General features: G+C 33.0%; 5 protein-coding genes across 7 annotated transcripts; all 5 read left to right on the top strand.

Moving 5' to 3' along the window:
* Positions 1 to 3,091: 3,091 nt before the first annotated feature.
* Positions 3,092 to 7,585, top strand: LOC125876420 (probable galactinol--sucrose galactosyltransferase 1). Its single transcript, XM_049557602.1, has 13 exons — positions 3,092 to 3,496; positions 4,181 to 4,431; positions 4,525 to 4,615; positions 4,797 to 4,845; positions 4,936 to 5,027; positions 5,113 to 5,220; positions 5,305 to 5,439; positions 5,526 to 5,936; positions 6,081 to 6,222; positions 6,315 to 6,382; positions 6,477 to 6,611; positions 6,687 to 6,904; positions 6,988 to 7,585. Exons 1-13 carry the CDS (start codon positions 3,306 to 3,308, stop codon positions 7,365 to 7,367), a joined length of 2,271 nt encoding a protein of 756 aa, XP_049413559.1. The 5' UTR covers positions 3,092 to 3,305; the 3' UTR covers positions 7,368 to 7,585.
* Positions 7,586 to 7,748: 163 nt separating this feature from the next.
* LOC125876565 (oleosin S1-2) lies at positions 7,749 to 9,489 on the top strand. The gene is made up of 2 exons (XM_049557774.1): positions 7,749 to 8,296; positions 8,984 to 9,489. Exons 1-2 carry the CDS (start codon positions 7,891 to 7,893, stop codon positions 9,262 to 9,264), a joined length of 687 nt encoding a protein of 228 aa, XP_049413731.1. The 5' UTR covers positions 7,749 to 7,890; the 3' UTR covers positions 9,265 to 9,489.
* Positions 9,490 to 11,588: 2,099 nt separating this feature from the next.
* LOC125877689 (amino acid permease 5-like) lies at positions 11,589 to 14,433 on the top strand. The gene is made up of 2 exons (XM_049558915.1): positions 11,589 to 11,655; positions 12,541 to 14,433. Exons 1-2 carry the CDS (start codon positions 11,589 to 11,591, stop codon positions 12,882 to 12,884), a joined length of 411 nt encoding a protein of 136 aa, XP_049414872.1. The 3' UTR covers positions 12,885 to 14,433.
* On the top strand, positions 13,965 to 16,872 carry LOC125876028 (probable amino acid permease 7). 2 transcript variants are annotated; one of them, XM_049557129.1, is made up of 7 exons: positions 13,965 to 14,432; positions 14,534 to 14,767; positions 14,907 to 15,000; positions 15,182 to 15,396; positions 15,555 to 15,688; positions 16,048 to 16,269; positions 16,361 to 16,872. In XM_049557129.1, exons 1-7 carry the CDS (start codon positions 14,363 to 14,365, stop codon positions 16,760 to 16,762), a joined length of 1,371 nt encoding a protein of 456 aa, XP_049413086.1. In that variant the 5' UTR covers positions 13,965 to 14,362; the 3' UTR covers positions 16,763 to 16,872. The 2 variants fall into 2 exon arrangements, with proteins under 2 accessions (XP_049413086.1, XP_049413087.1); XM_049557130.1 differs by having other exon boundaries at positions 16,369 to 16,787.
* Positions 16,873 to 18,315: 1,443 nt separating this feature from the next.
* Positions 18,316 to 22,999, top strand: LOC125876656 (probable amino acid permease 7). 2 transcript variants are annotated; one of them, XM_049557877.1, is made up of 7 exons: positions 18,316 to 18,477; positions 19,264 to 19,500; positions 19,861 to 19,954; positions 20,945 to 21,159; positions 21,298 to 21,431; positions 21,523 to 21,750; positions 22,409 to 22,999. In XM_049557877.1, exons 1-7 carry the CDS (start codon positions 18,372 to 18,374, stop codon positions 22,808 to 22,810), a joined length of 1,416 nt encoding a protein of 471 aa, XP_049413834.1. In that variant the 5' UTR covers positions 18,316 to 18,371; the 3' UTR covers positions 22,811 to 22,999. The 2 variants fall into 2 exon arrangements, with proteins under 2 accessions (XP_049413834.1, XP_049413835.1); XM_049557878.1 differs by lacking the exon at positions 18,316 to 18,477 and having other exon boundaries at positions 19,258 to 19,350; positions 19,463 to 19,500.
* Positions 23,000 to 25,423: the final 2,424 nt, after the last annotated feature.

The following is a 25,423-nucleotide window of genomic DNA, read 5'->3' as shown; positions in this document are numbered from 1 at the left end:
TTCTTTTATTTTTTTCCCTTCAACTTGGTTGAAACTGACCATTTTTTTAATTTCTTGAATTAGATAACGTTATGCATCACATTTCTCTATAATAATAAAAATAGATACTCCTACATTTTAAATTTTTGCTGGTCTTTGATTGTTATAGTTGACATGTCTTGCTGAAATCAGTCTATTTATTGTTCTTTTTTGGATTAAAATCATAATAATATATATATATATATATATATATATATATATTATTGTGGGTTAGTCTGGATGGCAACCTGAGCCCACATTTAGATGGGTTTTATATCTATGAGCCCACTTAAGGCAAATGGTTGAGGCTTTGGCATTGAATTGTCCTAACATGTATATTTGTGTAAAATCCATAATTTGAGAGACAAGGTTTATAGTAAGGATCAAAATAGAGCCCATAGATCACATTATAAATTGATGAAATTCAGCTACATTATATTTGTTTGAAGTTAGGCTTTGTCAAAACTAGTTTTAGACCGTATAAAGTTTGAAGTTTGTATTGTTAAAAGACTTAAATTGCTTACTCCGTCGGTTTCTTTGTCTTGCTTTCATTTTAAGTCCGTTTAAAAAAGAATGTTTTTTTTCCTTTTTAACAATTCTTTAATTTTAACTTTCGACATGACTTGTTTAAAATTACAAGATTAAAAGACATTTTGATACATCTATATATCTTTATTTTGAAATCACAAGATTAAATTTTATTTTTTTTTTTAACTTCTAATCAGGTCAAAACCAAATAAACAAATTAAAACACGATAATTTTATTGGAAAATGTTTGAAAGTTGAAATTGCAAGCAGATGATCATTCACGTAACCATGATTGCATCTGTCATTATCACATAATTGTGGCATTATTTGCGAAAAAATAATAATGGAGGAGGTGATGATTGGTTTAACATCTAATGTAATCATATGTTTCTCTTGATTGAAATGGAGAAATCAATTATTGGACAACAATTGTTATTCATTTCAATAAATAATATTTTAAGTCGAAGTGTCAAATAGATGATCAAAATAATCAAATATAAATAAATGGATTAATAGCCTTACATGCTTAGTTCTTACTCGATATAAAAGATAATTCCATCTTATACCCCCTATTAGAACATAAATAGCATGTTCTAAACTAGTTTAGGATTCTTCCAACTTCTTCGATCATGTTTTGAAGCTAAAAATACTTTGAGAAATTCGTTGATAATTTATTATTTTTAGTGGACTCCCTTTTTGTATTCGTGTTTTGTTTTGAAAGATGAATAAAATGAAGAAAAAACAAATATTCTTGGTGGACTTATTTGATTATTTGACACGAATTTTGATTAGTTAGATTCAATGAACAATATCATATGGTTAAACTTAAATTTATACACAATAACAATGAGAAAATCCTACTATACTTCTATAAGACTTAATGAGTTTCTCAAGTATCGAATTTTGGAGTTTTTATATGAAATTAGGATTATCTTAATTTTTCATGTTTATTAGTTCATGAATGACAGATTCTTTAATTTCAAATTTTATAAGTTCATTTGGAACGATCTAGTGAAAGATACTCTCTGCCTTTGCATGATCGACACCACTCTCTTTTTGAGTTTTGTGATCACAAAATAGAAATTCAGGATTATCTCAACTTTTCGTTTGTATTAGTCCATGAATTCTCTAGAATATGACTGATTGAATCCGTTTGACCCCCAATTTTATAGGTACATTTGAAACGACCTAGTGAACTATTCTCATTATTTTCCAATGACCAACGTCACTTATTTTGGAGTATCCATGCCTCGAAACAAAATTAAGGACTATCTCAGTTTTTCGTGTGCATTAGCTCATGAATTTTTTGCAATATGACTGTTCGACTTCGTTTAACCCCAATTGTGGTCTGTGGATCCATTCGTGACAACCTAGTGAATGATATATGTTCATTGTTTTTCAAGGACCGTTGTCGCTTTTATGGAGTTTTCAAGTCACGAAACAAAAAATCAAGATTATTTCAATTTTTCATATATATTAATCCATAATTTTTTTGAAATATGACTGACCGATCCTATTTGAGTCTAAATTTTGTAGGACCTAGAATTATTCTCATTATTTCGTACTAGTATCCGGGCTGTCGATGACGTGTTTATGTCAAAATCATATCTTTCATAGTTTGTTTGTTCATTCAAGTGGCTTCATGGCATATCTATTATTGACACATCATATACAAGTCATCACGATATGAATTGAATTATTAGTCAAAAACAAAGAAAATTTACTTCACAAAATCACATGATAATAATTAAATCGACCCTACATTTGTTGCACCCCGTGATATCTCTTTTTTTTTTTTTAAATAATAGTTTTGGTGTATTTTATGAGTACTATCTAAAAAGAAAAAATGAAAATAAAATATAATGAAAAAATATTATAAAAACCATATTAAAACATTCTGAAAAAGGAAGAAAGGATAATAATCAAAGTATAAGAAACTACATGCATAATATTACGACAACTAGAATGGAAGGATAAGATTTTATTACCTAAAAAAATAAATGAATTAAAAATATTACGACAACTAGAATGGAAGGATAAGATTTTATTACCTAAAAAAAATGAATTAATTATTTGGAAGATATTTCCATTTCATTATGTTGCTTCCCGCCATAAAAAAAGGAAAAGTATAAGGAAAAAAAAGTGAGTAATATAAAATAGAAAAGATCCAACTTCATTTTCTGTAAAGATCAATAAATTTTATAATAAAAAATCTAGATTGGATCATAACTGAGCAACTAGTCCCCCACCTACCATTTGACAATACCTTATCCGTCTCATAATAAGTGTTATTTTAATAAAAGTTACGTTTATTAAAAAATAAATAAAAGATATTACATAAGAAATTAATGAAAAATAAATACTATTAAAAAATTGAATATAAGTGTATAGCTAAAAAAATATACTCACTTACTTATTTTATTTGAATTTTTGAAGTGACACTTATTTTAGAAACGAAAGACGTATCAATTAATTTGATTCTAAATGTAGCCTAAAATATTCTGTATAAAAGGCACAAAATCCGGCTATTATATTAACCCATCAAGCTTTTCTATATTCTCCACTTTTCTCAGCTCTCAAAATTTTTACACATTTTTTTCAATTACTATACAAGTTTTGATCTTGTCATTGCTTATTCTTTGTGGGGTTTTTGAGATTTCTTGTTTATTTTTTGGTCTTAGAAAGATAAAGATCATATTTTTTTCATTTGGGTGTTTTCTTGTTTGGGTAGTTTTTTTTTGGTTATAGAAAGAAAAAAGATGACAGTAGGAGCAGGAGTTTGTGTAGCTGAAAGGAAGCTTAATGTATTGGGGCAAAGCATTCTAATTGATGTTGATGAAAATATTATTGTTACTCAGCCAAATGGTGAAGCTTTCACTAATGGGGCATTTCTTGGTGTTAACTCAGACAGAGTTGGTAGTCATAGGGTCTTCCCTATTGGCAAACTACAGTATGTTCTTCTTCTTCTTCATAGTTATTTTCTCTGTCTGGTTTTAATTTTTGTTTATGAATCTAAGGGTTCTTTGATGATAATGGTATTTTTTGTTTTTCACTTCATTTTAAGGTATCCCTGTGTTTTATCTAAGTGTTTGAGATTGTTTGGAGTTCTTATGTAAGATTGCATTTTTGTTGTAAAGATTGTATTTTTTTGTTGTAAAGATTACATTTTTGGTTTTTGGTTCTTTGATTTTCATGTGAGGTTTTACTAGGAAGTTATTTACTTGTTGAATGCTTGATTATGGTTTGTAGAGGATATTGTGTATTAACTTCATTAAGACTTTCCATGTTCTTTATCTAAGCTAGTGTTTAGACATAGATTTTGAAAAAGTATCTTCAAATATCTGTTTGGCCATGAAATTTGATCTTCAAATGTTTTCTAGTTCCCAAAGCTTGATATTTAACTCACTAAACTTCAAAAAATAAAAAAGTTCAAGTCAAATGCATGTGCAAACACAACTTCAAAAAATAAAAATTTCAAAGTTTCAACTTTAAAATCTACGGCCAAATGGGAGCGAAATGTTGAGAATCCTTGGGAGTTTTGAAGTACAATTTGCAATTTTTTGGTTGTAATGATTGTGTTGTGATTTTTTTGGTTTTAACAAGGAAATTATTTATGTGTTTGAATGGTTTGCAGAGGATTGAGATTTATGTGTGGTTTCCGGTTCAAGTTATGGTGGATGACACAGAGAATGGGTACATCTGGCCAAGATATACCATTTGAGACTCAGTTTTTGATTGTGGAAGGAAATGATGGTTCAAATTTTGATCAAGACAACCAGCAAAATTCAGCATTGTATGTTGTTTTCTTGCCTATTCTAGAGGGAGATTTTAGGGCTGTTCTTCAAGGGAATTCAAACGACGAGTTAGAGATATGTCTGGAAAGTGGTATGGATATTACAATCTCCATTGATACGTTTTGGATCTTGTCGTATGGTCTTTACCAATTTTTGTGATGTTAATGATGATGGTTGATTGCAGGAGATCCTACAGTGCAAGATTTCGAGGGAAGCCATTTGGTTTATGTAGCAGCTGGACCAGACCCTTTTGATGTCATCACTAATGCTGTCAAGTATGTTTTAGTCCTTTCTTTCATGGTTTCCATTCTTGAAATTTCCTTATTCAAATGTTCAACTCATTTTCCTCTCATAACTATAGAGTCATCCTATAGATTTCATATGTTGCACCAATTTGATAACCGTACCATAGACATTTTGCCTTTCTGAAATGGTTAAAATACTTTATCAACACAGGACGGTGGAAAGGCATTTACAGACATTTTGTCACCGTGATAGAAAGAAGGTACTTTTTGAATGTCTTCTGATTTCTGCAAGTGCCATTGACATCATAACTTCTGAATATATATAACTGTATGTTTTTGTCATGATTCAGATGCCAGACATGTTGAACTGGTTCGGATGGTGCACGTGGGATGCTTTCTATACAACCGTTTCTTCAGAGGGAGTGAAGCAAGGACTAGAGAGGTAATCAACTTCAACTTTTAGATACTGATTAGCATTATAAATTCCTGCATTGCATAGGGTGCTGAAACTTTTACGTCTTTTGCAGTTTGGAGAAAGGAGGTATTCCCCCAAAGTTTGTACTTATTGATGATGGATGGCAATCAGTGAGTATGGATCCCAATGGCATCGAATCCATTGCTGATAACCATGCAAAGTGAGTAGATGGAAAACAAGTAATATCATCATCATTGTTTAGCAACCCCTTAAAACGTTCTGATCGTTCTTTGGTCGTTTTCAGCTTTGCAAACAGGCTAACTCATATCAAAGAGAACCATAAGTTTCAGAAAAATGGAAAGGAAGGTCATAGGGTTAACGATCCTGCTATGGGACTTCGACATGTTGTTACCAATATCAAAGACCAACACAATTTGAAGTATGTTCTTCAATATCTTCAACTATTAGGTGCTGTCCTTTTAATTATCAACTAAGTTTTTTCCTTCTTTGGATCATGCACTTTAGGTATGTGTATGTGTGGCATGCACTTGCTGGTTACTGGGGCGGTGTGAGACCCGGGGTCCCTGAGATGGAACACTATGGATCCAAGTTATCTTTCCCAGTTTCATCTCCTGGGACTGAGTCACAGGAACCTGATGATGCTTTGAGTAGCTTGATAAAGAACGGTCTTGGTCTAGTGAACCCTGAGAAAGTTTTATACTTCTATAATGAACTGCACTCATACCTTGCTTCTGCGGGTATAGATGGGGTTAAAGTAGATGTTCAGAACATCCTTGAAACACTTGGAGCTGGTCACGGTGGAAGAGTAAAACTTGCAAGGAAGTATCATCAAGCATTAGAGGCATCTATTACTCGAAATTTTCCTGATAATGGAATTATTTCATGCATGAGCCATAGTAATGATAGTTTATTCAGGTAATTTTGTCTCGCTCTCCATCTCTTGCTAGTAAATGTTTTAAGCTGAAATAGGTCTAAGAAATGGAAAATCATCGTAAAGAGATGCTAGATACTCTTACCATATATATTCTGATCCAGTTTTATTTCTCTTTCGTTGTGTAGTGCGAAGCGTTCAGCTGTTATTAGAGCATCAGATGATTTCTGGCCACGAGACCCTGCATCACACACAATTCACATAGCATCAGTGGCGTACAACACCATTTTCCTTGGTGAATTCATGCAGCCTGATTGGGATATGTTTCATGTGAGTTGATGATATGAATCTCAGTTTCTTAGTATACTTCCCAACTTATCAAAAAAAGGTTCAACTGACTAAAATGCTTGTAATATGTTTAGAGTGTGCATCCCATGGCTGAATACCACGGAGCAGCACGAGCTGTTGGAGGCTGTGCTATTTACGTCAGGTACTGCTTATATATACCTTAAAAACAGCTAGTTATTTGGTGTACGATCCAATTTTCATTGATATTTTCTCATCGCTGCCTATTTGCAATGTAGTGACAAGCCTGGACAGCACGACTTTAATCTTCTAAAGAAGCTTGTACTTCCAGATGGTTCCATATTACGCGCCAAACTTCCAGGAAGGCCAACTAGAGACTGCTTGTTTTCTGATCCAGCAAGAGACGGGATAAGGTAATTGCTTGATCAGATACATTTTCAATTGAGATATATTTGTAATGTACATTAATCTCACTTATGTATATGCAGTCTTTTGAAGATTTGGAATCTCAACGATTTCAACGGAGTAGTCGGTGTATTCAACTGTCAAGGTGCTGGATGGTGTAAGGTTGGCAAGAAGAATCTAATCCACGATTGTCAACCAGGGACGATAACTGGAATTGTTCGCGCTAATGATGTCAATTACTTACCAAGGATTGCTCATGATGGATGGACTGGCGATGCCATTCTGTATTCTCATCTTCATAGTAAGCTGTTTTAATCACTTCTATTACCTGCATTCTGGTTGAAGAAATTGCACATTTTGCTGACCTAATTGTAACCAATGCAGGGGAATTGATCAATCTTCCTAAAAATGCCTCGATTCCAATTACTCTAAATGCGAGAGAATATGAAGTCTTTACAGTTGTTCCAATCAATGAAATGTCTACAGGATCAAGATTTGCTCCGGTTGGTCTTGTGAATATGTTCAATTCAGGAGGAGCAATCAAAGAGCTGAAGTATGAAACAGAGGGAAAATGTGGATTAGTTTCCATGAAGGTTCGCGGATGTGGCATGTTTGGAGCTTATTCATCTGGGAAGCCAAAACGAATACAAGTTGACAACGAACAAGTACATTTTGATTACGACGAATCCTCTGGATTAATCACCATTAATATTAGAGTTCCTGATGAAGAATTATACCTTTGGGATGTAAAAGTTGAAATGTGAAAAGTGCAAGATGATCATAAATGGATGAGTTGAAGACTTGTGAACAAAGTCTCTCTTTTCCAGTTACTCGTAGTTTTTAAATTTAGAGAGCAGTGTCTGATTATTATTTAAATTTTATTACATCATAGGTAACATGACGAAAACTCTCATTTTATATGATGGCTGATTTTGGTCTGATCATATTGTTATCTTAATATATTTTTCTAGTTTTATCGTTATTTATTAGTACTTAACAATCATAGTTTTTCTTTTTTTTTATAGTATTTCTATCCTATGCTCTATTTTTTGGAAGATTTACTATTTATGATTGATCCAAATATAATCAGATAACATATATTGCACTGGATAAACAATGAAACTATGCTCTATAATGCCACGATAACTTCAAATAAAATCGACTCTGTTTGCGATGCACCACGTATAGAGAAGTATCAGACACGTGCCCTGTTTTCATAAATCCTCCAAAAATGGAACATAATATATGATCAGATAATCATTATACAACTGTTGAGAAAAAAATATTATGGCTGAAAACAGGGAAATGATGGAGGTGAATCCGACCCGAAAGACGAAGATTTGGGCAACAATAGCTGGAATTGCAATTGAAGTCCCAATTTTGGGGCTAATGGGTTTTAGTTTTCTCACTTCAATTATACTTTTGGTAGTAACTTCTCCGTTGCTAGTTATATTTAGTCCTCTGTTAATTGGTGCTGCTGCGGTGTTTGGAGTTGCTATGGCGGGATTTGGGGTGGCCGGAGTTACGGCAGGTTTAGGATTGTCGTCGTTTGTTTTGGTGTATAGATCGGTAATTAAAGGTAGAATTACGGGCGGAGAGTATGGCGGCGGTGCTGATGATGCGCCGGTTATTGTGGATAAAATGATTCAACAGGAGGAGACAGAGGAGGAGGAGCATGACACTGAAGTGGCAGGTATTTTGAAGCATATTTTAATTTGATGGTTCCATATTTATATTCGTGTCGCTACGATAGAAGCTTAGTAGGTAGTTAAGCTGTCTACCTTTTAGGTGGGATAGGCATGGTGCTAGTTTGGTGCATTGTATACTAGTAGTAGCATTTTTCTCGTAGTTGCCTATGGTCCTCGTTGTTTATTGTGTTTTAATTATCGCATTATTTGGTTATTCTGCCTTCACAAACAAGAAGACAAGGGAATGTACAGTCTGTACACTTTATTCTTTTGAGACCCTGCATATGGGGTGGTTGTATATCGCTATTTTTTTTATCCCAACTTGGTACTTGGGTGAGGTTTTAGTAAATTTTCACATATATATGCTAAAACCGTTTCAATTTCATTTCATATGATAAAGAAAGTAGTTGGGTAACGCCAATATCCTGCCGAGAGCTAAGCCCAACTGATGGCTCGAAATAAAGTCATGGTCGAACATGATGCTTGGTTCCAAGCATTTAATCCCCAATAAATAAATATTAGAGCCAAAGTGTGGCAGGTCTTGATCCTAACAACATCAACACTTTTGAAACTTTTTAGTCATAAACATACTAGAAGTATTAACATTGATGGGCCAGTGAAAACTGTTGAAACTTGTGATCTTAAATATGTCATAATATTTGTACGACAAAACATTATATTTTCCCCTGCAGATACTGAGGATAGAACAGAGGCTATAAAGCAGCAGCAGCCGCAACAGGGCAGCACTAGTTCAGAGCCAGTTCATGTAGATAAAATAGTTGAGTTATTTGAGTCTTTAAAGGAACATCCACATGATCAAAATGAAACAGCTACTATTGTCCACGTAGTTACTGTAGAGGTTGATGATGATGATGATAATGAGTTGGAGGAGAATCAACACAATAAAGATATGGCCACTTCTGCTGACTATTTGCAGCAAAATGTGCCAAGACAGATCCCACAAGAGACTTAATTAAGAACATATATGTATGTATGTTCAGAAGTGGCTAGTTTATAAACTTTGCTTTTTCACTGAGTTGCAGTTTATGATAGATGTTATGTTGTCTTTCATTTCTTACTTAGTTGTTGTAGCACTGTACATATACTTTTTAGAGAATGTGTTGTCATTTTACTTCCTACTTCTTTAGGTCTCTACAGTATGTACATATTTGGTGCTGTTTTTTCAACATGTTTTTAGTGCAAGGATTTTGTTTGGTCTATACATCTATGACTATGAGCATGCGAATTCGTGGCCTATATAAACTTAAAAAGTCACACAAAGATAGACTTTTGAGTTGCATTCGAACTCGTGATTTATAAGTCATACAAAGTAGTTTCTTTTTAAACCTGTTTTATGTTATTTGAAAGAAGAAAAAGAACCCTAGAATATAGCTAAACATTTTTAGATACAAGCACAGAGTATTATCCATGAGTTCAGAATTTTTCTATTTGGAAACAAAATCTGAACTTTCTTGCTTTGGGACTAAATTGGTTATGTCTTGTCATTTTAAGTGAATATTTTAATTATAAGTAACACTACACATTAAAAAAGGTTGAAGTTGTCGGATAGTAAAAAAAAAGTTCCCAATGATTGAAAAAGTTGATGAGACTGATGGTTGGCTGGATTTTTCCAAAAACTTTAGTAGGAGGAGTAATTTCAACTCTGCCACGTGAAGCTTGTCTAGGTAGTTTTTTTTTTGGATTAAAATTCGCCTAGTTTCATTAAAGCTAAAACGCTCCCCAATGAAGGTAATTTCCTACTACCTCGTAGGATTTGAACTTGAGACTTTTATAACGAAGTACTTATCACTCCATCATGGATAGCATGTCTAAGAGTTGCTCGTAGGTTTCTTTATAAATAATTACTTTGATTTATCGTTGGTTTTCAACAGTATCTTTTCTTGTAGTATAGTGACTTGTGTCACAGACTTAGAGTATCACTAAAGTTCCGTGCGGCACTTGACAATTTATTCACTATTCTTTCAAGATCTCGTAAGCTCAAGTAAGCCCTTTGAAACTAAGATCGCTAAGAGAGGGCACCCCTATTTATACTAACTCCTAAGGGCATAAGTGTAATTTAAAATTACTTACAAGTCCCTAATTTATTTACACTTTGGTCCTCTTTCTAGAGAGTTCTACACTTTCTAGGATTTTTCAAAGATTTCTTGGAACATATCTAGTCCTTCTCTAGAATTCTCTACACATTCTAAAGCCTTCTTGAAATATCTAAGGGCTTCTAGAGTTCTCTATAAACCTCTCTACTAGACCCTTCCGCCCCTATCCGAATGCATAATTTAACTGTGATGTGGCGGGACGTGACACTTGTCTATGCATAGTGATCTAATCTCAAAAACTAGACAAGACTATTTGGACCATACATAAAAGGAAGTTTCAAGATAAATGTTTCAATTATAATAGCTTCAGTAACTATCACCAAATGTTGCCGTATCATAAAATGTGATACTCTTGATGAGAAAATTTAGATTTGCGTTCTAAAAATGAAAAGAATTCTAATAAGTAACGTTTCTCTTTTAATAGGTTTTATGTTGATAAAAAACTAAATTTGACAAGTCTTAGACGACACAAACACATCAGTGTGACCTAACTTAAAATCTTAAAAATAAAACAATTCGGTAGGAAATGACTCCCTTTATGAAAAATTAGGGCTTTCCTTTTAATGAGCCTTACGTGGAGCGAATTCAAAATAATTGAACCTAATTGTAGACATAAACTAAAAAAGGAAAAAAATTGCATATCCTGAAAAACATATAGAATGTATTCATGAAATGTAAGTTCAATTTCAAAAAATTCCGAAACATAATTACATTTTTGGATTTTATATCAAATATACATGTGTTGATACAATTCTTTTGCGCGATACGTCATATAACTCTTTCACTACACTTTCATATTCCTTGTGATATACTACTCTTTAACATGTACAATTATACCTCCAATACAACTCTTCCACCTTATACAACAATTATAATTATGTTTGGCTAATACATAAATTGTAATTATAGCTATTTGTCAAAAATTTCTCATAAATCATGAGATAAATAGGCTCACCTATTGTCAAAATCATGACCTAAGAAGGCCCACCTATAGTTAGAAGTTTTAAATAGGTGACGTGCAGAGAAAAAGTTGTATTGATATTACTTGCTCATATTAAAATGCCAAACATTTACTTGTACAGGCCAGAACCAATTGAAAAACAACAACAGGACCCATTATTATTCATTATAATATATTCTTATATATTGTACGAGGAATACATTAGCAGAAAAAAAAAACATTATGGTTGGTGGAATAGAACATTATCCAGAAACCCCATTACTGCCGGCAACATCTTCTGATTCAAATGGTATCTTGATTTTTCTTAAAAATTCTGTCTTGATGACTTTGTATGGCTAACTGTTAGCTTGATTTTGTCAAAGATTCTATCTTTTTGAATAGGGGTAGTAAATGGTGTCTTGATTTTTGTTAAAAAATCCATCTTTATGACTTGGTGTAGCAAAATGGTAATTTGATTTTGATAAAGATTCTATCTTTTTGAATAAGAGTAGTAAATGGTGTCTTGTTAAAAATTCCATATTTATTACTCCCTCTATCTCTATTCCATAGTAATTGAGTTTTTGAGGCTTTTTTCATTCTTGAAAGTTTAAGAGGGATGTTTAAAGCTTTTTCCATAGTTGTCATTTCCTTTAATGAAGTTTGATTATTTCTAGGAGATAAAGTGTACTACTTGCAAAGTTATATTTATGATTTGACAAAGAACAATAGTGGAAAGTATGATTTAAATTATATATTTGAATGTTTTTCTTAACAAGTCTGTATTGTCTCACAAATTCAGTTAATATGAAATAGAGGAAGTATGACTAGGTGTAGCAAAATGTTATCTTGATTTTTGTTAAAAATTGCATCTTGATGACTTTACGTAGCAATATGTTGTCTTGATTTTTTTAAAGATTCTGTCTTTTTGAATAGGTGTAGTAAATGGTGCCTTGATTTTTGATTAAAATTCCATCTTTATGACTTGTTGTAGCAAAATAATATCTTGATTTTGCCTCGAACTTCTGTCTTTCTGACTTGGTGTAGCAAAATGTTGTCTTGATTTTGTTAAAGATTCTTTCTTTTTTTGAATAGGTGTAGTAAATGGGGTCTTGATTTTGTTAAAGATACTATCTTTATGACTTGGGGTTGTTAGTTTGCTAGTACTAATTTGGGTTTTGGTTCATTTTTCTTTTAGTTGTATACTCAGATATTGAGAAAAAGGGTACAATATGGACTGCAGCGGCACATATTATAACAGGGGTTATAGGGGCAGGGGTACTATCACTTTCATGGAGTATAGCACAATTAGGATGGATAGCTGGTCCATTGGCTATTCTATTCTTTGCAGTAGTGATGCTATTTGCAACTACCATACTTAGTGATTGCTATAAGTCTCCAGATTCTGTGCTTGGCCCTACCACAAATCACTCTTTATTGGAAGCCGCAGGATTTTACTTTAGTAAGTTACTGTTCACTGTATATCTTTTACCTTCTAATTATTGTCTTGTAGTGTTCAGGCTTAGTAGCAGAGCCAGCTAGGGCCGAGGAGGTTCATTTGTACCCCTTCAGCGGAAATTACACTGTTTATACTTGATACATGGTTAACATTATTTTTATGTATATACATGTTTTGGAATCACTTGGTGAAAATCCTGGCTCCGCCACTAAATCGGGCTAATTTACCCACCTCGGCTATTTGATCGGTACCTGCTACCTACCACTATCACATATGTTGGATAACTCTATCACTAAGATTTAGGCAGAAGAGAGAAATCACTCTGTTGGGATTTGATTTACCTTCTTATAAACCTTTTGTTGTTATCATCATCGTCATCAATTATTTTGCATATGAAAGTTGGATGACTTTTGGAGAGAAGGCTGAACAGTTATGTGTAGCTATTGTGACTGAGCGTTTGCATCCTGGAAATAGATAGAAAAAATAAAAAAAGTCTACTAAGAAGAACAGAAAATATAAATATAATCATGTTATTAAGAACTCATTTGGCTTTAAGAAATTGATAGTTACTGTATCACAATTGAAACAATGTAAAGATTGTGGTCTAGATTTTTGTTGACCTTCTTGTGACATTACAAGTTTTCATGAAGGCTTGGCAGTCTAGTGGTCCCATGGTCTAGTGATCAGGACATTGGATTCTGAATCCAGTAACCCGAGTTCAAATCTTAGTGGGACCTTTAGTTTTGGGTCTATCGGAAACGGCCTCTACCCCAGAAAGTTATGAGTAAGGTCTGCCTACATCCTACCCTTCCCAAACCCCACTAGTGAGATTACACTAGGAATGTAGTTGGTGTTACTTGGCAGTCCCAGTCACATCGACCAAATTTGTGATTTTCCATTGATTTTAATATCTTTTTTTTTTCATACTAGCATCCAAAAAAACCAAACATTGATTTGAACCTAAGTTTGGCTTGACCTGCTAGGCCTTGAAAAAGACATGCACATGGAGTGTGTGAATGTAAGTATGTTATGTACAGATCTGGCCATAGTGACAAGATCCAAAATGGGTAAAAGTTATTGGACTCTATGTTTAAATAGTCACCCCCCCATTGTGACATGTCTATCTCATTGGTATGTTCAATTTGGACTGTTGCTTTTATAATTATTTGGCAAGAAGATATTTTTTCTTCAAAATTTGTATCTATTTGCAGTTAAAGGGTAGAATTACAGCAAAAGAGCTACAACCAAACATTTCTTTATAGTGGAAGTTCCATCATTGTTGACTAAATTTGTGGCTAACTCCAACAAAGACATTCTTTCCCTCTATCCTTTTCATTAATGTGATGACTGATGAGAACTTAGCACTACTACATGGTACTATATAGTGTTGTTGTTGTGAAGGGAGGAGTATAAGAGAATTACGTCTTTGAACGTTTCTACTAATAGGTGAAGGCTTTATACAGCTCATGTTTTATGTAATATCTATTAAGCTACCTGCATATTTTCAAAGAGTTGCTTTGAGGTTTTTAGTTTCCGTTGTCTAAGAATATATCGAACGGAGATGGAAGCTCAACGTTCTCTAGAACAAGAGAAAACTTCAGGCAAAGAGGATGAAGATACAATTAGAACAGGTAAGCTTAAAGTTGTCTCAAAATTTTCTACAGGGCCTGAGTTTTAACATTGACTAGGATTAAATCTAAGAAACAATAGTCGATATGTATTTTCCTGCCAGGAACTTTGTGGACTGCAGTTGCGCACATCATTTCAGCTGTAATCGGAGCTGGTGTTCTCTCTCTAGCCTGGTGCACAGCACAATTAGGATGGATTGCAGGGCCAATCACCATGCTTTGTTTTGCAGTTGTTACATACATATCTGCATCTCTCATATGTGATTGTTACAGGTCACCTGATCCCATAACAGGAACGCGAAATCCCTCTTACATTGATGCCGTTAGAGTTAATCTTGGTAGATTGTTCCATCCTACAACATAGAATTATATTAGAAACTCTTTTAAAAGTTTCTCATATGAGGATTCCTCTTTTACATTATTTTAGAGGAGGGGATCAGATGCGTCTTTTATGTATTTTGACTTATACTCGTTCAGGCAAGAAATGGACGTGGTTGTGTGGTTTGCTTCAGTATGTGAGCTTCTATGGGACTGGTATTGCTTATGTAATTACAAGTGCAACAAGTATGAGGTTAGTTAGCTATATACATATAACAGTATCTACGACATTTTTCTTTGCTCATTTGGTCGGGTTATTAGATAACATTATATCCATTATATTGATGCCTAGCCTGCAAGAGACAGTGTATACAATTCAAGCTGAATGAGATATGCTTCTGTTAAGTTATTCATCCGACCGGCAATTTTTGCAGAGAAATTCAGAGATCAAATTGTTACCACAAAGGAGGAGAAAATGCTGTTTGCCAGACTGGGACAAACAATTTCATGCTGATTTTTGGCATTATTCAGATAGTAACGTCGCAGATACCAAATTTTCATAACATGGCGTGGTTGTCCGTTGTTGCTGCGTTAATGTCATTTTGCTACTCTTTCATCGGATTGGGCCTTGGATTTTCTAAAGTGATTGGTAAAGCCTTGACTGTTCTTTTTCTCATTCTGTTTCTTGTTTTTTCATCTCAATTTCCAAAAATATATTTAAGAATCTCGTGTATCAAATTGATCTTAGTTCCAATCATGGAGAAAGCATTTTCTTTGCTCATTTCCCCATTGATGTTGGGTCTGCAGAAAATAGGGGTATCAAGGGAAGCATTGTGGGAGTACCAACAAGGAGTGCTGCTCAGAAGATTTGGTTAGTTTTCCAGGCACTCGGAGACATTGCTTTTGCCTATCCTTATTCGATTATTCTCCTCGAGATACAGGTATTGTGTAATGATATTCCACAAACTATACAGGTTTTAACTTCTGGCATTTCTTAATATATCATTGTGAGATATAAATAGATCCAGCTCTTACAATTTGTCCTGATACTAGGTCATTGCATATTGATTTATATAGTAGACCTCGACTTGTTTGGAACTGAGGCATAGTTGTTGTATAGTTTTTCTAAAATTTGCTCAAGGGTAATTATCGGAGCGTAAATATCAACTTAGCTAATGTTTCTGAAACCAAACAAGACATAATACTAACACTCTGAGTAGGAATAGTTACACTAAAAGTATCACAAAAGACTGATGATGTTTCTCCTAATATTAAAGATGTTCTTTTTTATGGAGTGAAGGATACACTAAAATCGCCTCCACCAGAAAACCAGACCATGAAGAAGGCGTCAATAAGCGCAATAGTTATCACCACTTTCTTCTATCTATGCTGTAGTTGCTTCGGATATGCAGCCTTTGGGAACGACACACCAGGGAACCTCTTGACAGGTTTCTACGAGCCATTTTGGCTTGTTGATTTTGCCAATGCCTGCATAGTCCTTCATCTGGTTGGAGGGTATCAGGTAGTACTTAAATTGAAGTCTTTTCCTTCCACCCTTTACTTGGTTTACGAAAATTCTAACCTTAACGCGAACAAAATGCTCGTTTCCTTAGGTATACAGCCAGCCAGTATTCGCATTTGTTGAAAAATGGGCAACTCAGAAGTACCCTGAGAGCAGATTCATAAATAAATTCTACGCCATCAAACTCCCGGTGTTGCCTGCTCTCCAGTTGAACCTCTTCCGGTTATGTTTTCGAACTCTATATGTTATATCTACAACAGCAATAGCAATGGCATTTCCATATTTCAACCAGGTATTAGGAATCTTGGGAGCATTGAACTTTTGGCCTATGACCATATATTTTCCAGTGGAAATGTACATTGTGCAAAGAAAAATTGGAGCTTGGACAAGAAAATGGATACTTCTTGAAGGTTTCAGTATGGTTTGCTTGATTGTATCTTTACTGGGCTTGATTGGATCAATTGAGGGAATAGTTAGTGCTAAATTAGCTTAAATTGTAAGATCTTACTATTAAATAGTAGCTAGTAAGATTTGTAAGCCAAAAGACACTGTATTCATGCCATTCTTCAAATGGAATTTACAAATCTCATTTAGTAACTTAAAGTACACAAGTCTTTGTTTTTTAATATGCTTTATTTGAACCGAGAGTTTATTAGAAACAACTTCTCTACCATAAAGGTATGAGTAAGTCTACGTTAAACACCATCCTCTCTGGACTTCATTTGAATTTTTTTTCATGTTTTTAGGTAAAGTATGTTCAAACAACTAAATATTATTTGCAAAAACTATAATCAAACACAACTCCAACTTCAAAATTTTCAAATAAAGTGAAAATATTTATAATAACATGTAGTAGCTCGTATATGTGATTTATTGTATGACATTATATGATTATTTATTTTGAGAAATTATTCTTTTAAAACATATTTGATTGTATGTTTTAGGTAAATTAGTCAAGTTTAGTGATTTTGCTAGCTTCTCAAAATTGAGGGTATAAATTATAATTAGGAAAAAAAAAAATTCTAAATATTGTTACTTCAACGCTAAAAATTCCAAACAAAGAGGAGTATTTAATTTTCATGATCGAACGATCACTTAGTAATTCATTTTTTTGACATTTCAAAGATGTTGAAAGGCACCAATGTTTTCTATCATACAAAAAGTTGTGGCCTTTCCTTTTCAATTTAGAAAAATATCCTACCCACTATAGGTTAGATTGAAATATGAATGTTAAATAATTTTAAAATAAATAAATAAGCATGTGTCAATTTCTTTGAAATATTAAAAAGGAATAATCGCATTTTGTCCCCTCAATCATTAGTAAATTCCAAATTTGATCCTTATAATACATCATAAACATATTTAGTCTTTCAAAATATGCACCTTTAGTCTCATGGCTAGTAAATATTTACAAAATTATAACAACTATTTAATTGTTCATGTATTGCACTAAGCTTATAACGTTACTTCGTATGCTACGGTAACAAAATTCTAAATATAATCTCAATATAACATACTTTCTTCCAATATAAGAGGACTAAACATAAACATTTTAGTTAATTACTCCCTCCATTTCATTTTATTTGCTTTATTTTTATTTTTAATTTTTTTTAAAAAAAGAATTTTTTTTTTTTGATAATTCTTTAATTCTAACTTTCTACGTGATATGTTTAAGACCATGAGATTAAAAGATTTTTGATATATTCTACTTAATTTATTTTTAAAACCACATGACTCAAAAATTGTCTTTTATTTGCCTAAACTCTAAATCACGTCAAAATCAAACAAACAAATTAAAAGAGAAAGAATAATTCTTTAATTCTAACTTTCTACGTGATATATTTAAGACCATGAGATTAAAAGATTTTTGATATATTCTACTTAATTTATTTTTAAAACCACATGACTCAAAAATTGTCTTTTATTTGCCTAAACTCTAAATCACGTCAAAATCAAACAAACAAATTAAAAGAGAAAGAATTTTGAACTAAAAAATAGTATTATCTCTATTTAAACAGTAATAGTATCAGACAATTTTTTGTAGAAAGAACTTTCCATTAAATTTGGAATATTCAGAAATAGATTCAGATAGCTGGGGGGCTATGGGGTTGGATGAAGAAAGTGACTCTCAAATGCCATTTTTGGACCCAAATTATGTTTCTTCTTCTTCTTCTACCCACTCATCTAAGCTTGCCCTCAAAAGAACAGGTAACAAAAGTTCCCTTTTTTTACATCTTCTGTTCTTCAATTTATTACATGGTATTTTTCCCAATATATTACAAGGTCAGTTTTTTATTTTTTTTTGGTATCATACTTCACTTTTTCCTTTTTTCTTGAAACCCCTTTATCTCCATTTTACCATTTAAGCTTCATTTTACAAAAAAGTTTGAATCTTGACAATAACAAATTGGGTCCATAGTGAACCCATCTCAAGAATCTTGATTTAACTTGTCCTCTGCAATTATTGCTGTCCTATCTCTGTTTATTGAAGGAGATTTGTCTTAAGCTTAATTGGATGGTTGTTATATTGTATTTTACTATATTGTTTTGGACTTTTGGTGAACACATGTTTGGATAGATTGTATCCTTTTTCGTAGTTTCATAATACTGTGCACCAGCAATATGAAGTATAAGCTTAAGGTAAAGTAAAGTAAGAGCAAGTTGAAGAAAAAAAAGGCAATGAGGGGATCACACCAAATCGATCCTTACATAAGATGAAACTTTTCGTCTTTACATAACAATGAATTTGACAATACAAAGCAGTAGAGTAAAATTTAAGTAACAATCAAAACAAATAATGTATTTAAAGCAACAGTAGATAAACCATCCAAACAAGCTGTAAAAAGGGTAATCATCTTGATCTTTTCTTGTGTTTTCTAACAAAATAGATAATTTACTAGTATTAGTTTCTAATAGTTTCTTTCAATAATTGAAACCTGTACAAGCAGATGATACTCACAGAAGCTAATATGTGTACTAACCGTGAGAATTCAGGAAATGAATGGACAGCTTTGGCACATATAATTACAGCAGTAATTGGTTCTGGTGTTCTATCACTAGCATGGAGCATGGCACAGCTAGGTTGGATTGCTGGTCCATTGACTATGCTCGTATTTGCTTGTGTCTCTCTTACTTCTGTGTTTCTTCTCTGCAATTGCTATAAGTCTCCTGATCCAGAAACTGGCCCTGATAGGAATGGCTGTTATCTTGATGCTGTACAGAAGATTTTAGGTGAGAATTTCAAGCTAAGAAGAAATTAGAAAAAATCCTATGTCCTGCACTTTTTCAGTTCAGATGAACCATTTATTTACTTCTCGTTTTCCTTACTTTTCGTGGAAATAAATTATGTTCAAGTAAGCAAACATGTCGTTCTTCCAGGAGTCTGTATATAGATTTTAAGGACATGGTGGCCTAACCATTGTAAAACTTCGCTTGATTGGAGGACCAACTGAATAGTTTATGGGATGCCAAAATTAACTGTCCTTATGTAGAACTTGGCTTGGCAGCAAGTTTCTTCTTACCTTACGGAACTCAAGTGGGCTGATATATACTTGGGCTTACACAGCAAATTCTTTTTTTCTGGCATCTCAGGAAAAAGAAATGCTTGGTTTTGTGGAATCGCTGTTCGTATAAATTTCATCAAGGTTGCAATTATATATACGATTACATCCGCCTCCAGTATACAGTATGTCATTGATATTTGCTCTACTAGTATTGTTTATGTCTCCTTTCGACAATTTCTGCATATACATTTCCTTTATGTGCTTTGTTGCTTATCATACTGAACATTTGTTTGGGTTATCCTAGATTACATGGTTGCATTTCCATACTATCAGACAACTTAATTTTTGGATGATTTGTTTATGAACTCTTGCCGAATTCATGCTTCAGACCTATTATCTTCTCTAAAGTCCAGTGGCAGAGCCAAGAGTTTGGCGAAGAGTATGCAGATTTTCTTCTCAGTTGTGTTAAGGGTGTGCAAAACCAAATACACACTCATAATAGCGAAGAATTAACATTTAACCTTTGTACACCACATAATATTTCGGCAAAGGGTGTGCACGACCATCCTTCGCCTAAGCTGGCTCAGCCCATGCTCTAAACTAGTGAGTTTTTCATTTTATTCTATCTTCTGAGATTCCTTTGACCGTTAACAATTCAAACATAAACTTGTTAAGGATTCTTAAGGGTTCAAGAATTACCGAACAATATGGTTGAACCTTACGAATCTAGCTATAAGCAGAGATTTGTATTCATGTCATCATTCTAATCAGATAACTAGAGGGGGATAAGGAAAGTATATATCATAATGAGTGAAATTAGGATAGGTGTTCCATTATCAAGGAGAAAAAAGTTCCATAACCAATGGGATTAGGAATACATTTAAAAAGGATACACATTACTTAGTATAAATATAAAGTTGATATTGCTATATGTATTCTCAAAATTAAACTTACACTCGATATCTATTATTGGATTAAGGAAATGTGTCCCTAAATGATAATAGGAGTCTCAAATAACCAATGAAATAAAGAATCATAGTAAATAAGGCTATATTGCATAGCACATATACATAAGAGTTGAGAGTTGTTACTCGCGCGCATTCTCAAATTATCTATTTGGAGGGTTTTTTTCTAAAGGTGATATTAATAATACACCCTCTAAATGCTTCCAGAGCCATCCAGAAATCAAACTGCTATCATGATCAAGGTCACAAGGCTACCTGTGGATATGAAAGTACTAGGTATATGGTAATTTTTGGATTAATCCAAGTTATAGTGTCTCAAATTCCTGATTTTCCGAATATGAAGTGGCTCTCTGTAGTTGCTGCTGTCATGTCCTTCACATATTCAATTATTGGATCAGCACTTGGCTTAGCCAAAGTAATAGGTAGGTTGCCTTTTTGCATGCCTTTATTGTCACAAAATCTTCACAATAACAAGCCTGTGCAGGCCTAGCATCTCAGGTAATATAGATGATCAAACTTGCCATTATCTTAAAATTCCATTCCGGAATCTTGATATGCAGAAAATGGAGAAATCAAAGGCAGCATTACAGGACTGCCAAGTTCTACAGCTGCTGAGAAAGTATGGTTGGTTGCTCAAGCGCTCGGGAACATTGCCTTTGCCTTTCCATTCTCTCTTATATTTCTGGAGGTTCAGGTGCTGCAATTTGGCTTTCTACATTAAATAATTTTCTTAATCAGCATTAAGCAGCACTAAGCAATTAATGAAAACTTCCAAAAATATGTAGGACACATTAAAGGCACCTCCTCCAGAAAAGATCACCATGAAGAAGGTCTCAATAATGGCATCCTGTGTTACAACTTTTTTCTACCTTTGCTGTGGAGGATTTGGTTATGCAGCCTTTGGTAATTCCACACCAGGGAACCTCTTGACAGGATTCGGTTTCTATGAACCATATTGGCTTGTAGACTTTGCTAATGCATGTGTTATTCTTCATCTTGTTGGTGGATATCAGGTACGTTTACTTAAGTGTTCTGTCAAAGTCTTAACATTGTAGCCCCATGTTTTTATTCTTACAACTTTTACACCTTCACCTCCTAACTTGTTCGGAACTAAGGTGTAGTTGTCATTGTTATAGCTTTTATGCTTTCACAATCTTTTTAGCAGAATAACTCTTCCTTGTTAGTGGATATCTTTACTTTTGACATCTTCTTCTTCTAAACTTAAAGTGTCCCACATTGGTTGAGGGAATGGGTTGTTGTCTCCTTGTATGATCTCAGAAATATCCTTACCTCACGAGCTAGGTTTTGTTCTTGAGTTAGGCCGCAAGTCCTTTTTCTTTACAAAGCAAATCCATTCTTCTTGTTGTGTTTCACAATATTGAGCCCCTAAGTCTCCTTCTATCATTTTGACAATTCTCATCTCACTATCTAGCTTTTTTTTTTTTAGTTACGCCCATGGGCAAGCTAGGGGGACACAGGGGGTTCAACTGAATCGCATAGTAGATGTTGAATCACCTTGATTTCTTTGTCTTTACTTCTTTATATTTTGGATTCCCTTAGTGAAAATTCTAGCTCCATCATTGGTTGCCTAAGTTATATTTTCTTTACAAAGCTACAAATTGCTTTCTTGTAGTTGATCTTTTTCTGTATTGACTTGATTATGCTTTACAGGTTTTCAGCCAGCCAATATTTGCAGAAGTTGAGAGATGGTTTGCCAGAAAATTTCCAGATAGCAAGTTCGTTCACAAGAATCACACTCTGAAACCTCTATCAATGCTGTCATTTAGTTTGAATTTTATGAGATTATTCTTCCGAACAGCGTATGTTGCAATTATGACTGGGATTGCTGTATTGTTCCCTTACTTTAACCAGGTCGTAGGGGTGTCCGGAGCAATAACATTTTGGCCTATCGTCATTTATTTCCCTGCAGAGATGTACTTGACTCAGAAAAGAATTGAAAGTTGGAAAAGCAAAGCTATCGCGTTTCGCGTCTTTACAATGGTATGTCTGGTTGTGATATTGTACGCATTTGTTGGGTCTATCAGAGGAGTGATTGTTGCTAGGTTTGGGTAAAAATGCTTCTTTACATCCCTTCTAGAGCCAAGGGTCTGTCGGAAATAGCCTCTCTACCTTTTAAGGTAGGGATAAGGTTTGCATTCACGCTATCCTCTCGAACCCCACTTGTGAGATTATACTAGATATGTTATTTACAGAAGAAATGTAAATGAATTCTTAATAGTTTTAAAATGCTGATTATGTAAACAATGCTTTACTTTTTCAACAACCAAATATATATTATGAAGTGTACACTACATCTATACCCCTCTAGCTTGATAAAATCAGCACAGCTTGCTGATCAATCAAGCTCCTCTATTGATGGAACTTGAATTCACATGAGAAAAGAGAGAAGAAGAATTGCATGAAATTTGTATTTCATTTAATGTGAATTAAGAGAGCAACTATTACATGTGATTCTATATATATAAATACAGAAATTAAAGCTAGCTAACAAACTATAACAAAAATTGACTTCCCTGTAACTGACTCTAACTAACAGTGAACAGTACTAACTAACTTTGGGACTAGCTAACAGTAATAACTAACTAATAACTAACTTATATTCTCATCGCCCCCCTCAAGTTGGAGGTAAGTGAGTTTATAGACAACTTGTTTAACATCGTAGTATGCTTAATTCCAGTCAGAGCCTTTGTAAAAATAGTACCGGATACATCGCAAGACAATATGTATAGTGATTTTACATTTCTACACAAAATAGTAACAAGAAATTCCAGAAAGAGAAACAATCATTATAAATAAAGAATTAGAATTGAAATAATCCTTTCTAATTTGAAAAAATCTATAAATGATAAAAATCTTACAAACAAACAATTGAAGACGGAAAAAGAAGGAATTTTACCATATGAGTACGTAGAAATGGTAGTGGAAGAATTCAAGATAACAAATTTGTATTTGGTAGTGACATATATTGATTTAGCTACAACTCTTTATATTCTTTAATTTAATAATAAAAGAAGGAAAACTTGATTCATGTACTTATTTAATATTCTAGAATTCCTAATTGACTCTTGATCTTCCACATTCTCTTCCTAATAAATAACTTACAATTCAAAAAATAATTAAAACAATATTATTTAATTAATTAAATGTTTAATTTAGTCTAGGGGTAAAATGGTAATCCAATTTTTCATCTTTGAAACTTCCCACTTATAATAATAATACTAGTTTTTGAAAACGTGTGTTGCACGTTTATTCCAAACAATAATGTATTAATCTCATATTTTTCACACAATCAACAAATTTTAAAAGTTCAGAAATTGATATTGTAGAACATAAAAATTTGTTATAAAGAAATAGAGATTCTTACCAAACAAATATAGTTAATCATTGAACTTATCACATATAGTTATAGTTATACACTATATCTTGTCCTATATTTATGATTTATATGATGCCACCAAAATTGAGAGAAGGAAAAAATGGCACATAAACACAACTAAATATGGTAATACACATATGGAGATTGAATCAAATAAAAGAGAAGATTTTGAAATTAATAATTAAATACTACCATTTCTTATGATTTATAAGATATTATCCAATGCTTAATTTATAGTTTGCAAGTCCAATTTTTTCCTTCATTCAATATGAGAGAATGAAAAGATAAAATTTTAAAATTTAATTTGTAGAAATGAAGAGTCTCGAAACCATAATCTTTTCATTTTCACCTTTCTTAATGTTTCACTCATTTTATTGCAATTAAAAATTGATTCAAAATTTTACTTTAACATCTTTTCACTTTTCGTATTTAGTATAATATATATGATATTGTTTACTATTTAATTAATTAGATATTTAATTTAGCATAGAGATAAAATGATAATTCAACTTTACACTTTGAAGCATAATGAAACTTAACGTACCTAATTTGCACAATTTAAACAAGATGAAATAAAAATTTTAACATGAGAAGCTACAGAGTCCTTAAGAGAAGAGTATCAACAACTTTCTTCACTCATAGAAATTTTAATCTTATTTATTAATGTATCTTGTTTACTCTTATTTATTAATTATTTGTATCAAATAAACAACAAAGCCAATGTGAGACTTGTGACTTTGCTTCATAGTATAACTTTCTGAATACAATTTTTGAGTCATCATCTTTCACACAACATATTTAAAAGCATATGAAACACTACTATAAAGAATTTCTAATTCATAATTTAATCCCACATCTTCTCTATTAAAGTGCAGAATTACAAAAAGGAAAATTCTTGACATATAATTCAAGAGATTATCACCCAAAGCCTATCAAAAGACAAAAATAATTGCAACCCAACAAACCTATTTATCATAATATACAAAGCGAGAAAATAAATGGTTAATTTATACAAAAGGGAAAAAGGAAGGGATTTTCAGCAAGACAATTGTAAGGAGTATTAGTAAAACATGTATAGGACACAATTATTATTACAACCCATCCTAAAAGAAGTATCATATAAACCCAAAAAATAATTAACAATATTAATACAAAAATTATGGGATTACAACCAGCATATTTCTGATACCCAAATAAAGATTCATACAATTATCAAAACCCAAAGAAACATAATAATTTTGTGCACCAACAGTCTCATACTTGGAACGACTTGCTATGGAAAGGATCAA

Source organism: Solanum stenotomum, chromosome 9 (genome assembly GCF_019186545.1).
Source record: "Solanum stenotomum isolate F172 chromosome 9, ASM1918654v1, whole genome shotgun sequence".
NCBI lineage: Eukaryota > Viridiplantae > Streptophyta > Magnoliopsida > Solanales > Solanaceae > Solanum > Solanum stenotomum.
Note: the sequence above shows the minus strand (reverse complement) of the source record. Positions and strands in the feature narration are given on the sequence as shown.